The sequence below is a fragment of the Ranitomeya imitator genome, chromosome 6, assembly GCF_032444005.1.
Source record: "Ranitomeya imitator isolate aRanImi1 chromosome 6, aRanImi1.pri, whole genome shotgun sequence".
NCBI lineage: Eukaryota > Metazoa > Chordata > Amphibia > Anura > Dendrobatidae > Ranitomeya > Ranitomeya imitator.
In genome coordinates, this window is record NC_091287.1 from 84,794,032 (window position 1) to 84,808,584 (window position 14,553).

At 49.4% G+C, this 14,553-nt stretch overlaps 1 protein-coding gene across 2 annotated transcripts in view; it reads right to left on the reverse strand.

Moving 5' to 3' along the window:
* Window positions 1-10,509, reverse strand: part of AHR (aryl hydrocarbon receptor) — a 162,543-nt gene extending 152,034 nt beyond the window's left edge. The window contains exon 1 of one of the 2 annotated variants that reach the window (XM_069729828.1): window positions 10,168-10,509. In XM_069729828.1, the coding sequence (XP_069585929.1) occupies window positions 10,168-10,223 (56 nt within the window). In that variant the 5' untranslated portion in view covers window positions 10,224-10,509. The remainder of the gene's footprint in view (window positions 1-10,167) is intronic. The other variant, XM_069729829.1, reaches the window with a different exon arrangement.
* Between the last annotated feature and the right edge of the window lie 4,044 nt (window positions 10,510-14,553).

Sequence of the window (14,553 nt, forward strand, 5' to 3'; positions counted from 1 at the left end):
CCACGACATTGCATTAAAATGCAATAACGGGCGATCAAAAGAACGTATCTGCACCAAAATGGTATCATTAAAAAAGTCAGCACGGCATGCAAAAAATAAGCCCTCAACCGACCCGAGATCATGAAAAATGGAGACAGTACGGGTATCGGAAAGTGGTGCAATTTTTTTTTAGCAAAGGTTGGAATTTTTTTTCACCACCTAGATAGAAGAGAACCTAGACATGTTTAGTGTCTAAGAACTCGTAATGACCTGGAGAATCATAATGGTAGGTCAGTTTTAGCATTTAGTAAACCTAGTAAAAAAAGCCAAACAAAAAACCAAGTGTGGGATTGCACTTTTTTTGCAATTTCACCTCACTTGGAATTTTTTTCCCGTTTTCTAGTACACGACATGGTAAAACCAATGATGTTGTTCAAAAGTACAACTCGTCCCGCAAAAAATAAGCCCTCACATGGCCATATTGATGGGGAAAAAAAAAAAAAAAAAGTTATGGCTCTGGGAAGGAGGGTAGTGAAAAACTAACACGGAAAATACCAAGGTCATGAAGGGGTTAATCTACTAGTCTGGAAGGGTTAAAAATACAAACACATGCAGAATAAAGTCTTTTAATGAAATAATTAAACACAGGTTCTCCATCTTTATTGCACTCTCAATCCAAGCGAAGCCCTCGTTCTTCTTTAAAAAGTTAAAAATAAAAAAGCAACAATATCCCATACCCGTCTGCCGTACAGTCAAATCCCACGCTGCAATCCACCTCAAGGGGTTAAATAGTTTACAAGCGGGAGCAGTGCTAATGCTACCGCCCTGACTGTAAACCACTGTGTAATTAATGAAAAGCTGTGTGTTTAATTATTTCATTAAAAGACTTTATTCTCCATGTGTGAATATATTTTTTAACCCTTTCAGACTAGTGGATTAATAAATGATAAGTATCTAATTGACACCTCTCCATTATTAACCAGGCTTAATGTCACCTTACAATAGCAAGGTGGCATTAACCCATTATTACCCCATATGCCAAAGCCACAGGGCAGTGGGAAAAGAGAGGCCAAGTGCCAGAATAGGCGCAATCTTGTCTTGCGCAGGCGTGTACTACGGAGGACATAGAATGAACTTCAATCCAATATTGCGGCCAGCATGCAGCCAGCGGGTAAGGAAAGGGAGAATCAAACACCCGAAAACTCCGCCCATATGACCGAAAACCGTTCCCGCCAAATTCAGGTGACAGGTTCCCTTTAATAAAATGCTAAAAAGAATGAATGTATTGCAATGTTAAAATGGCTTGATGTGCACATGTTCCAAGCTTCTTTTAACGCACCACTCCAGTGTGTGTATTTTTTCCACTGTTGGAGTGGTGTTTAGATGCAAGCCCCCTGCCCCCAGTCATATACTTCACCCTCCAGTGTCTTCACTGTTTTTCAGTACCGCTCCGGTTCCACGGCACCGCCTTGTGAGTGCAGCTTCTGACTGGCCAGAAGTCAGTGGCTACGTCACAAACTCTCAACGCAAGTCTATGAGAGACAGAACAGGGCCTGTAGGAGGCCCTCATAGACTTACGTTAATTAGTGACCTCCGCTCAGCTCCATGAAACACTAGAGCTGCCGGCAGTTCACTTTTTACCAGAGACCAACGGCAGCGATGCAGGAAAACGATGAAGACAGCGACAGGCGAGTATCAGACAGCGGGCAGGAAACTAACATGTAAAATGCCACTCCAGCGGTGCAATAGAAGGAAAGTCCGCTGGAGTGGTGCTTTAAATGTGGCCACTTCCAACTCATTACTTTTTATATAAAGTTGTTTTTTTTGTTTTGTTTTATTTATTTTTTATTTTGTGGAATTAAAAAATGTTAGCCCGTCCTGAAGAGTCTGCATCTGTAAAACTCAGTGGGAATGTGGACGTCTAAAAGACGACATAGAGAACTTACAGTAGGGCTGGCCGAGCCTCCCGAACTGCCCACAGTGAACAATGGCCCAGTCTCACCCGCCTCTGAGTGACTGCGCAGAGAAAGGTTGAGCTGGGAAGGACTGGAGCCAGAGGCTTGGGAAGTGCTTTGCTGAAGCACTTAAGCCCCATTTGCACATGAGGGAAGTGACTGCACTGGTAAAGATGTGGATGACGGTTTCTGAGACATGACCATTTCAACAGTTTGCTGGGTTGGATCGTTCTGACAGATTTCATTCAAATCATGTACAACTAATGCAAGAAAAGACCATAATCTTTTTACAGAAAGTGAAAACGTAAAATTTTGCTAATCCAATATAATGATAACAAAAGAGGGCTCTTCGTGTTTTCTACAAAAGTCTTTTGGTTGACAAATGTTAATAAATGTACAGTATTTAGTCCACCGCTGCCCACAGGAAGGTTCAACTTCCTTCTCTTTTTTGTTCTTTGTTTAGGTAGGTTGTATTTTTACTGCAAAAAGATAAAGGAAACTAGAAACTACAAACGCTGAAAAAAAAAAAAAAATAGGTTAAAGACTTTGGGCTCAATTCATTATGTCCAGTGTTGTACACACCAGTCTTAAAGAGAATCTATCACCAGGTTTCAGCCACCTAATCTGAGAACAGCAAAATGTAGAGACAGAGACCCTGATTGCAGTGAGGTGTCACTTTCTGGGCTGCCTGCTGTAGTTTTGATGAAATCTCAGTTTTATCAACAAGAGATCATGCCTTTTAACTAAAGGTACCGTCACACTCAGCAACTTTGCAAAGAGAACGACAACAATCCGTGACGTTGCAGTGTCCTGGATAGCGATCTCGTTGTGTTCGACACGCAGCAGCGATCTGGATCCCGCTGTGCCATCGCTGGTCGGAGCTAGAAGTCCAGAACTTTATTTTGTCGTCAGGTCGGCGTGTATCGTCATGTTTGACGTCAAAAGCAACGACGCCAGCAACGTTTTACATGGAGCTAACAACCAGCGAGAACGATAAGCGAGTCGCCGTTACGTCACTGGATCGCTCCTGCATCGTTCTGGAGTTGCTGTGTTTGACGTCTCTACAGCGACCTAAACAGCGACGCTCCAGCGATCGGCTCGTTGTCTATATCGCTGCAGCGTCGCTGAGTGTGACGGTAACTTAAGAGGCATGAGGATCACAGAGGGATTTATCAGGACAGTAATTACAGGGTTAGGTCAGGGTCACACTACCGTATAACAAAACATCATAGCACTCGGCTCAGTGTTAAGGTACCTTCACACATAACGATTTCGTTAACGATATCGTTGCAACGTCACGCTTTTGGTGACGTAGCAACGATCCCGCTAACGATCTCGTTATGTGTGACAGCGACCAACGATCAGGCCCCTGCTGGGAGATCGTTGGTTGCTGGGGAATGATCAGGACCATTTTTTGGTCGCTGATCACCCGCTGTCATCGCTGGATCGGCGTGACACCGATCCAACGATGTGTTCACTTGTAACCACGGTAAATATCAGGTTACTAAGTGCAGGGCCACGCTTAGTAACCCGATATTTACCCTGCTTACCATTGTAAAAGTTAAAAAAAAAAAAAAAAACAGTACATGCTCACATTCCGATGTCTGTCACGTCCCCCGCCGTAAGCTTCCCTGCACTGACTGTCAGCGCCGGCCGTAAAGCAGAGCACAGCGGTGACGTCACCGCTGTGCTCTGCTTTACGGCCGGCGCTGACAAAGTGGACGCCGGGGGACGTGACAGACATCGGAATGTGAGTATGTAGTGTTTTTTTTTTTACTTTTACAATGGTAACCAGGGTAAATATCGGGTTACTAAGCGCGGCCCTGCGCTTAGTAACCCGATATTTACCCTGGTTACCCGGGGACTTCGGCATCGTTGAAGACAGTTTCAACGATGCCGAAGTCTTTCCCCTGATCGTTGGTCGCTGGAGAGAGCTGTCTGTGTGACTGATTTTATAAATTCCCTTTTAAACACATTAAGAATGCAGTCAATTTTCAATTTTTCCTCCTTCTTTTCAAGGAGCCATAACTATTTTTCTGTTGATATGAACATATAAGATCCAAGTGTGCTAAAATGGTGGGGGGGGGAATAAAAACCACCCAAATCCACAATTTTGGGGGTTTCATTTTTACAGTCGCCGTACAAATGAACTGGAAATTAATTTTGTTCAGAAAATCAATAATACATGTGAAAATAAGAAATTGAAATCTGCTAATTTCTCTGTCAGAATTGGTTAATATCAACATTCTGAATTCTGAGGTAAAATCTGTATTCAGTGAAGACGTTCCCATCACAGAGGAGATGGCGGCTCCTGCTGAGGAGAGTCTAAAAACGACGATAAAACGACGATTACTCTGAAGAGCTGTGTGAGGGATTGTTTTATGAGGGGCAAGTGGAGGCATTTAAAAGGTATCAATTTGGGGTACTTAACAGGTTTTTAATTGGCAAAAATAAAAAAGACGCAGTACACCCCGCTCCATGTCACCGCTTAGTGGCCGAACTTGATCCATTAGTGTCCATCTATGAAACAGTGTGACAGTATGGTGGCATTTCACGCCATACACTCACATCTGGACTCTGCCAGCACGGCAAACACTGAGGGGGCGTTGCACATGTCGGCAGACAATATTTTCATGGGGAACTTCGATAGAATGGTGTCCAGTAAGTACTTGGGTTTGGGCAGGATGGTCATTCACTGGTTATCACCAGGGCAACACTGGGAAGTTGTGTAATACGTTTCTAGAGATACGGGCCTTCAAATTCACTGCTAATTTTGATGGTTTTCACCAAGAAGGCGGAGCTCATAGGATTCTCGGGGGGTGGGTGTTTGGGCTGCTCTATATAGTTAGCCTGTGAGCCCTGACCACTAAGTAAAAATCATACAAAAAAAGAAAAAAAAAGGAAAAAAAGCCCCCCACTCCCTATCTCTGGATCCTTATGGCAGATGTAAAAAAAAATAAAAAATAAACCCTCAAATAGCAGCAGGATTAAACTAAGGGCAATAAGTGGCCACTTTTCCCCTGATGACAGGTCCTCTTTAAAGGGACACTGTCACCTGGATTTGGAGGGAACAATCTTCAGCCATGGAGGCGGGGTTTTCGGGTGTTTGATTGATCCTTTCCTTACCCGCTGGCTGCATGCTGGCTGCAATATTGGATTGAAGTTCATTCTCTGTCCTCCATAGGACACGCCTGTGCAAGACAAGATTACCTTGTGCAGGCATGTACTATGGAGGACAGAGAATGAACTTCAATCCAATATTGCAGCCAGCATGCAGCCAGCGGGTAAGGAAAGGGTGAATCAAAAAACCCCAAACCCCACCTCCATGGCTGAAGATTGTTCCCCCCAAATTCAGGTGACAGTGTCCCTTTAATACTCTAAAGCTGGAAACCCACAACCAACCGCTAAGCTGGAGAGTTTTAGAGAGTCTATAAAGGTGACACCGTTTAACCAATTAAAGGGGATAATGCAATTTGGCACGTGACACGAAACAGCAATATAGTCTCTGCCGCACATCTCTGCAATAGTTGTAAATGGACATACAGACCTCATCTATCATTTATCCAGGAAGGGGTGTAAGCTGAAACACTCAGTTATACATCAATTATACACTATTTTACCGCTCATTCCCCTTTAACCAATTCTTCCACAACCTAAAGCCTCTCAGTACATTTCCATATTATGCTTCCTGCTCATGCAGCCATGTCTAGAGAAAACTGGAGGGTGGAAGCTTTATATGCAAGCAGCAGAGCGATTAGATTTCCCCGTTACGCCACCATTTAGAGGCCCAGCCCGATAGCCATGTGTGTACATAACCCTATTACACCGTACATGCCTCCTTTGTGGAAGGTCGCCTGCTCTACACACCCTTCACGAGCTGCTCACAAAGCAAAGCACATCTAACTGAATAAGAAGAAAATACAAGACCTCGGCAATGAGAAAGTTCATGTCATGTAGTGTCAAGGCACAAAATAAGAGGGAGCGCAGGAACTGCTCTATAAACACTTGATTTAAAGCAGCGATCCTAGAACGACCTGTGAAGATCTCCTCGGCTCGCTGCTAGAACTCCGCAGGATACAAGAAGTAACAGTCACTATTGCTGGAAGGCTAAAAGGACTAAGATCCTTCTAAATAAAGACCAAAGGTCTTCCCGCTGTCCTCTGACATTATTTGGCATGGAGCCCACCATTCCTGCATTGTAACATACCACTAAGCCGCCATTAACCCCTTCACGGCCTCGTAAACCCTGGAGCCAAAAAAGCAGATGCAGGAGCTACCTTCAGGACAGGCCCAATTTATAGAACGTTTCATCTTCACCTAAAATAAACTAATAGAGTTTGGGACATGTCGGATACAGCGGTGATCATGGGTGTAGAGGTGGGGTATCTTTCTGGAGTAATCTCCTCTGCTTACTGATAAAACTAACTACAGCCTTTCGAGCAAAGTTACAACTAAGAGACTCCAAAGCGATAAAGACATAACTCTTAAACTGCAACTGCAAAATACATACAAGTCACTGTACGTACACAAAGCTCAAGAAACAAAGGGTTAAACAGATTCATTTATTAGTACAACGAGGCAGGATATGAGAAAGCAACAAAAATCATACAAATGCGTCAATAAACAGCAACACAAGTAAATAAAGGCGTAACAAAGTTTTAAGATAAACTATCATAAATTGGAAAATATTTTGTAAGGAAATAAAAGGAAATATGCAGATATTCCAATAGTTATAGCTGTATTTTTTATTGGGCACTGTTGATACATTGTATTTACTGCGGCTTTCACACATTATACTTCTTTTTAATACTTTCCTCCACTTGCATCCAAAAATGTTCTATAGACAAATATATACATTAAAAAAAATCACTGTGATAAGTGTAAAGGCTGGCCATGTGCACGGAGTCTCCGCGCACCATCTCGGTGCTTGCATCCCCGCCTCTGTTAATTGATGTAGGAAAAGTGCGGGGATTCAGTCACATTTCCAGTCACCCCCCCCCCCTAATGTTAGGATGACAAACAGCCAGAGTAGTATCATCCTACAGGTCCCAACAAGTAGCTCCCACCACCGTCTGCACCAGTGGCACGAAAAAGAAGGAAGGAGGCCCCTCGGATTACACCCCTGCTCTTTACTACGAGTTTCTCCCCTTGCTACTTGTTTGTTTCTTAAATTACAAAAAAAAAAAATTTCATTTCCCATGATTCGTCTAGATATCTTGATGGTGACAAACCACCGCTGGTCAGTTCTGCCTGATTTTCAAGAAGGGAAACATTCCCTAAAAAAAGAAAATGAATCCATTGCCTGCAAAGGTTTCTGGCATCGGGGAATAAGCGGGTTTGCTCCACGGATTGTGAGAAATCTGAGACGGGGATGGATGCAATCTCCTGACTATAGACATAATATGCGTGTGCATTACAGAACTATTTCACAACTTCATTGTTCTGATATTTACATGACTCATCCTGGAGCTGCAGAACGGGAAGGAGACGAGATGGAAATGCGGCCACCATTAGCAATAGGCAGATATATATGATTCTGTCTCCCCGCATCCATCTACAGAGCTCTATATAAAGTAGCACTGATGCTCCATTTCCATCTTTCCAGAAGACAGATGGGCTCAGGAATCGCCTCTTTCCTTCATCCACTGGGCTGTCCTGGACCTGCATCTATATACTGAGGCTGGTTGGCACCCACCCTGGCACATGCCCCTCTGGCTACGCCCCTGTTTTGGCCAATACAACAACGCTGATCTCTATTTATAAAATACAAACACCTAAATAATGGACAAGTGTTATCCCGAGCGCATTACGTGACCACACCTCTATCAGGCGGGCGACGAATGACCACAACTGATAGACAGGCACCGATAGGAAGGTCTGTGGGGCACAAATAGTGGCAAACAAAGTGGTTGTTTTTTTGTTTTTTTTGTTAATTGTGCAGATGATAAAGCAATGATATACAAAAGAATAAAAAATATAAATAAGGAACAGTGAGGAAGAACGACAGGGAAAAGAAACGACTGAACAATAAAGGGTGGAGCAGCTCCGAAAAACAGCACAAAGTACCGAAAAGGTCTAGTGAGGGAGATATAGTGCGGCAGCACCGGGGTCTGACAGAGAACTAGAAACTGGTCAGCGAGGGGTTAAACACCCACACCCCAGGAACAAGCTGATATAATATAGGGCTTACATCTTTCTGTGCATCCAGGTATAGATCAGCACCTCCAGCACAGTCCTCATCATTAACCCTGTCCTCGCCAGCCCCTTATATAACAGGAGACAACTCATCCTCTCAACATCCCAATGCAGATGTTAAAAAGGAAAGAACGTCAACTGCACCTCTGATCAGCACACCGGGGGGCCGCTTATCGGAACACAGGGGGTCACCGCATATCAGCACACCGGGGGGCGCTTATCGGAACACAGGGGGTCACCGCATATCAGCACACCGGGGGGCGCTTATCGGAACACAGGGGGTCACCTCTGATCAGCACACCGGGGGGCGCTTATCGGAACACAGGGGGTCACCGCTTATCAGCACACCGGGGGGCGCTTATCGGAACACAGGGGGTCACCTCTGATCAGCACACCGGGGGGCGCTTATCGGAACACAGGGGGTCACCGCATATCAGCACACCGGGGGGCTGCTTATCGGAACACAGGGGGTCACCGCATATCAGCACACCGGGGGGCGCTTATCGGAACACAGGGGGTCACCGCATATCAGCACACCGGGGGGCGCTTATCGGAACACAGGGGGTCACCGCATATCAGCACACCGGGGGGCGCTTATCGGAACACAGGGGGTCACCGCATATCAGCACACCGGGGGACGCTTATCGGAACACAGGGGGTCACCGCATATCAGCACACCGGGGGGGGGGGGGGCGTTTATCGGAACACAGGGGGTCACCTCTGATCAGCACACCGGGGGGCGTTTATCGGAACACAGGGGGTCACCGCATATCAGCACACCGGGGGGGGGGGGGGGCGTTTATCGGAACACAGGGGGTCACCTCTGATCAGCACACCGGGGGGCGTTTATCGGAACACAGGGGGTCACCGCATATCAGCACACAGGGGGGCGTTTATCGGAACACAGGGGGTCACCTCTGATCAGCACACCGGGGGCGCTTATCGGAACACAGGGGGTCACCTCTGATCAGCACACTGGGGGCGCTTATCGGAACACAGGGGGTCACCGCTTATCGGAACACAGGGGGTCACCGCTTATCGGAACAGAGGGGCGGCGCCGATCATCAGCACAATGGACTGGGAGATTATTGCTCAGGAGTTTAATATCTAAAATTACTAACATGTAGCAACATTCAATATGAGAAAACTGTAATCACAGTAACATATCTAAAATTATATACAGTATATACACACAGAGTGGAAGTGTCACCCTCCAAGCCAGCGCTGCCCCGTCCCCTCCACGCCAGCGCTGCCCCGTCCCCTCCACGCCAGCGCTGCCCCGTCCCCTCCACGCCAGCGCTGCCCCGTCCCCTCCACGCCAGCGCTGCCCCGTCCCCTCCAAGCCAGCGCTGCCCCGTCCCCTCCACGCCAGCGTTGCTCCGTCCCCTCCACGCCAGCGCTGCCCCGTCTCCTCCACGCCAGCGCTGCCCCGTCCCCTCCAAGCCAGCGCTGCCCCGTCCCCTCCAAGCCAGCGCTGCCCCGTCCCCTCCACGCCAGCCCTGCCCCGTCCCCTCCACGCCAGCGCTGCCCCGTCCCCTCCACGCCAGCCCTGCCCCGTCCCCTCCACGCCAGCGCTGCCCCGTCCCCTCCACGCCAGCGCTGCCCCGTCCCCTCCACGCCAGCCCTGCCCCGTCCCCTCCACGCCAGCGCTGCCCCGTCCCCTCCACGCCAGCGCTGCCCCGTCCCCTCCACGCCAGCGCTGCCCCGTCCCCTCCACGCCAGCCCTGCCCCGTCCCCTCCACGCCAGCGCTGCCCCGTCCCCTCCACGCCAGCCCTGCCCCGTCCCCTCCACGCCAGCGCTGCCCCGTCCCCTCCACGCCAGCGCTGCCCCGTCCCCTCCACGCCAGCGCTGCCCCGTCCCCTCCACGCCAGCCCTGCCCCGTCCCCTCCATGCCAGCGCTGCCCCTCTCAGCAGGTCGATCCCGTTAACCCCTGAGAGCCCGGGCTGCGCACAGACATGTAATCCCGCGGCTGTAGGTGCGCACACCGCCGGTATTAGGCCTGCGGGGCCCCGTAGCGGGGCACGGGGGTGACTTACGCCTTCTGCACGGGTTTGCGCCTCTTCCTGCTGGCATACATGATGTTAGTGTTCATGTCGCTGCTCTTCTCCAGCGCAGGCTGACAGCGGGGGCTCCGCCGGTGTGTGCTGGGTGACTCCGGTCCTCCTTCCTGCCAGGCCAGCAGCTGCTGCACAGATCCAATCCCGGCTCCGGAGGGTTTCTGGGCTTTATGTCCCAATCAGCGCATTGGTGGCCGCGGCGAGCAGCGCAGACAGTGAAACTCCGGAGAGAGGGGCCGTCACTGCTGCCGAGAGGTGGCACCGCCCCGCGCCGCCTGCTGCTGCTTTTTTTTCCCCTCTCTTCCCTGCCTCAACTCTCGGTAGATGCGAGATCCTGGGCAGCTAAAGGACCTGTGATGATGTCACAACCGTGTGACCAGTCACGTGCCTGGTGGGAGGAGTCAAGCGGAGGCTGTGTTGGTGGTAGTGTGAAAGTGTCAGCTCCTGTCACAGAGCAGGGTCTTATATCACATCACGGGGGAAGTATAGTGACCCCTATACATGGGATCAGAGGGTCCGTGCAGCAGAGCGGTGTGTGATGCCAAGCTGTGTGTGTAATGTGTGTGATGTCGAGCTGTGTGTGTAATGTGTGTGATGCCGAGCTGTGTGTGTAATGTGCGTGATGCCAAGCTGTGTGTGTAATGTGTGTGATGCCGAGCTGTGTGTGCAATGTGCGTGATGCCGAGCTGTGTGTGTAATGTGCGTGATGCCAAGCTGTGTGTGTAATGTGTGTGATGCCGAGCTGTGTGTGCAATGTGCGTGATGCCGAGCTGTGTGTGTAATGTGCGTGATGCCAAGCTGTGTGTGTAATGTGTGTGATGCCGAGCTGTGTGTGCAATGTGCGTGATGCCGAGCTGTGTGTGTAATGTGCGTGATGCCAAGCTGTGTGTGTAATGTGTGTGATGCCGAGCTGTGTGTGCAATGTGCGTGATGCCGAGCTGTGTGTGCAATGTGCGTGATGCCGAGCTGTGTGTGTAATGTGCGTGATGCCAAGCTGTGTGTGTAATGTGTGTGATGCCGAGCTGTGTGTGTAATGTGTGTGATGGCGAGCTGTGTGTGTAATGTGTGTGATGCCGAGCTGTGTGTGTAATGTGCGTGATGCCAAGCTGTGTGTGTAATGTGTGTGTAATGCCGAGCTGTGTGTGCAATGTGTGTGATGACGAGCTGTGTGTGTAATGTGTGTGATGGCGAGCTGTGTGTGCAATGTGCGTGATGCCAAGCTGTGTGTGTAATGTGTGTGATGCCAAGCTGTGTGTGCAATGTGCGTGATGGCGAGCTGTGTATAATGTGTGTGATGCCGAGCTGTGTGTGCAATGTGCGTGATGGCGAGCTGTGTATAATGTGTGTGATGCCGAGCTGTGTGTGTAATGTGTGTGATGCCGAGCTGTGTGTGTAATGTGTGTGATGGCGAGCTGTGTGTGTAATGTGTGTGATGCCAAGCTGTGTGTGTAATGTGTGTGTAATGCCGAGCTGTGTGTGCAATGTGCGTGATGCCGAGCTGTGTGTGTAATGTGCGTGAAGCCGAGCTGTGTGTGTAATGTGTGTGATGCCGAGCTGTGTGTGTAATGTGCGTGATGCCAAGCTGTGTGTGTAATGTGTGTGTAATGCCGAGCTGTGTGTGCAATGTGCGTGATGCCGAGCTGTGTGTGTAATGTGCGTGAAGCCGAGCTGTGTGTGTAATGTGTGTGATGCCGAGCTGTGTGTGTAATGTGCGTGATGCCAAGCTGTGTGTGTAATGTGTGTGTAATGCCGAGCTGTGTGTGCAATGTGCGTGATGCCGAGCTGTGTGTGTAATGTGCGTGAAGCCGAGCTGTGTGTGTAATGTGTGTGATTCCGAGCTGTGTGTGCAATGTGCGTGATGCCGAGCTGTGTGTGTAATGTGCGTGAAGCCGAGCTGTGTGTGTAATGTGTGTGATGCCGAGCTGTGTGTGCAATGTGCGTGATGGCGAGCTGTGTATAATGTGTGTGATGCCGAGCTGTGTGTGTAATGTGTGTGATGGCGAGCTGTGTGTGTAATGTGTGTGATGCCGAGCTATGTGTGTAATGTGTGTGATGCCGAGCTGTGTGTGTAATGTGTGTGATGGCGAGCTGTGTGTGTAATGTGTGTGATGTCGAGCTGTGTGTGTAATGTGTGTGATGCCGAGCTGTGTGTGTAATGTGTGTGATGGCGAGCTGTGTGTGTAATGTGTGTGATGCCGAGCTATGTGTGTAATGTGTGTGATGCCGAGCTGTGTGTGCAACGTGTGTGATGCCGAGCTGTGTGTGCAATGTGTGTGATGGCGAGCTGTGTGTGTAATGTGTGTGATGCCGAGCTATGTGTGTAATGTGTGTGATGCCGAGCTGTGTGTGTAATGTGTGTGATGCTGAGCTGTGTGTGCAACGTGTGTGATGCCGAGCTGTGTGTGTAATGTGTGTGATGGCGAGCTGTGTGTGTAATGTGTGTGATGCCGAGCTATGTGTGTAATGTGTGTGATGCCGAGCTGTGTGTGTAATGTGTGTGATGCTGAGCTGTGTGTGCAACGTGTGTGATGGCGAGCTGTGTGTGTAATGTGTGTGATGCCGAGCTGTGTGTGCAATGTGAGTGATGCCGAGCTGTGTGTGTAATGTGTGTGATGCCGAGCTGTGTGTGTAATGTGTGTGATGCCGAGCTGTGTGTGTAATGTGTGTGATGCCGAGCTATGTGTGTAATGTGTGTGATGCCGAGCTGTGTGTGCAACGTGTGTGATGCCGAGCTGTGTGTGCAATGTGTGTGATGGCGAGCTGTGTGTGTAATGTGTGTGATGCTGAGCTGTGTGTGCAACGTGTGTGATGGCGAGCTGTGTGTGTAATGTGTGTGATGCCGAGCTGTGTGTGCAATGTGAGTGATGCCGAGCTGTGTGTGTAATGTGTGTGATGCCGAGCTGTGTGTGTAATGTGTGTGATGCCGAGCTGTGTGTGTAATGTGTGTGATGGCGAGCTGTGTGTGTAATGTGTGTGATGCCGAGCTGTGTGTGTAATGTGTGTGATGCCGAGCTGTGTGTGCAATGTGTGTGATGGCGAGCTGTGTGTGTAATGTGCATGATGCCGAGCTGTGTGTGTAATGTGCATGATGCCGAGCTGTGTGTGTAATGTGTGTGATGCTGAGCTGTGTGTGCAACGTGTGTGATGCCGAGCTGTGTGTGTAATGTGTGTGATTCCGAGCTGTGTGTGTAATGTGTGTGATGCCGAGCTGTGTGTGTAATGTGCGTGATGCCGAGCTGTGTGTGTAATGTGTGTGATGCCGAGCTGTGTGTGTAATGTGTGTGATGCCGAGCTGTGTGTGCAATGTGCGTGATGCCGAGCTATGTGTGTGATGCCGAGCTGTGTGTGTAATGTGCATGATGCCGAGCTGTGTGTGTAATGTGTGTGATGCCGAGCTGTGTGTGTAATGTGTGTGATGCCGAGCTGTGTGTGTAATGTGTGTGATGCCGAGCTGTGTGTGTGATGGCGAGCTGTGTGTGTAATGTGTGTGATGCCGAGCTGTGTGTGCAACGTGTGTGATGCCGAGCTGTGTGTGCAATGTGCGTGATGCCGAGCTGTGTGTGTAATGTGCGTGATGCCAAGCTGTGTGTGCAATGTTTGTGATGCCGAGCTGTGTGTGTAATGTGTGTGATGCCGAGCTGTGTGTGCAATGTGAGTGATGCCGAGCTGTGTGTGCAATGTGTGTGAAGCCGAGCTGTGTGTGTAATGTGCGTGATGCCGAGCTGTGTGTGCAATGTGCGTGATGCCGAGCTGTGTGTGTAATGTGTGTGATGGCGAGCTGTGTGTGTAATGTGTGTGATGCCGAGCTGTGTGTGTAATGTGTGTGATGCCGAGCTGTGTGTGCAATGTGCGTGATGCCGAGCTGTGTGTGCAGTGTGTGTGATGCCGAGCTGTGTGTGTAATGTGCGTGATGCCGAGCTGTGTGTGTGATGCCGAGCTGTGTGTGTAATGTGCGTGATGCCGAGCTGTGTGTGTAATGTGTGTGATGCCGAGCTGTGTGTGCAATGTATGTGATGCCGAGCTGTGTGTGCAATGTGTGTGATGCCGAGCTGTGTGTGCAATGTGCGTGATGCCGAGCTGTGTGTGTAATGTGTGTGATGGCGAGCTGTGTGTGTAATGTGTGTGATGCCGAGCTATGTGTGTGATGGCGAGCTGTGTGTGTAATGTGTGTGATGCCGAGCTGTGTGTGTGATGGCGAGCTGTGTGTGTAATGTGTGTGATGCCGAGCTGTGTGTGCAACGTGTGTGATGCCGAGCTGTGTGTGCAATGTGCGTGATGCCGAGCTGTGTGTGTAATGTGCGTGATGCCGAGCTGTGTGTGCAATGTGTGTGATGCCGAGCTGTGTGTGTAATGTGTGTGATGCCG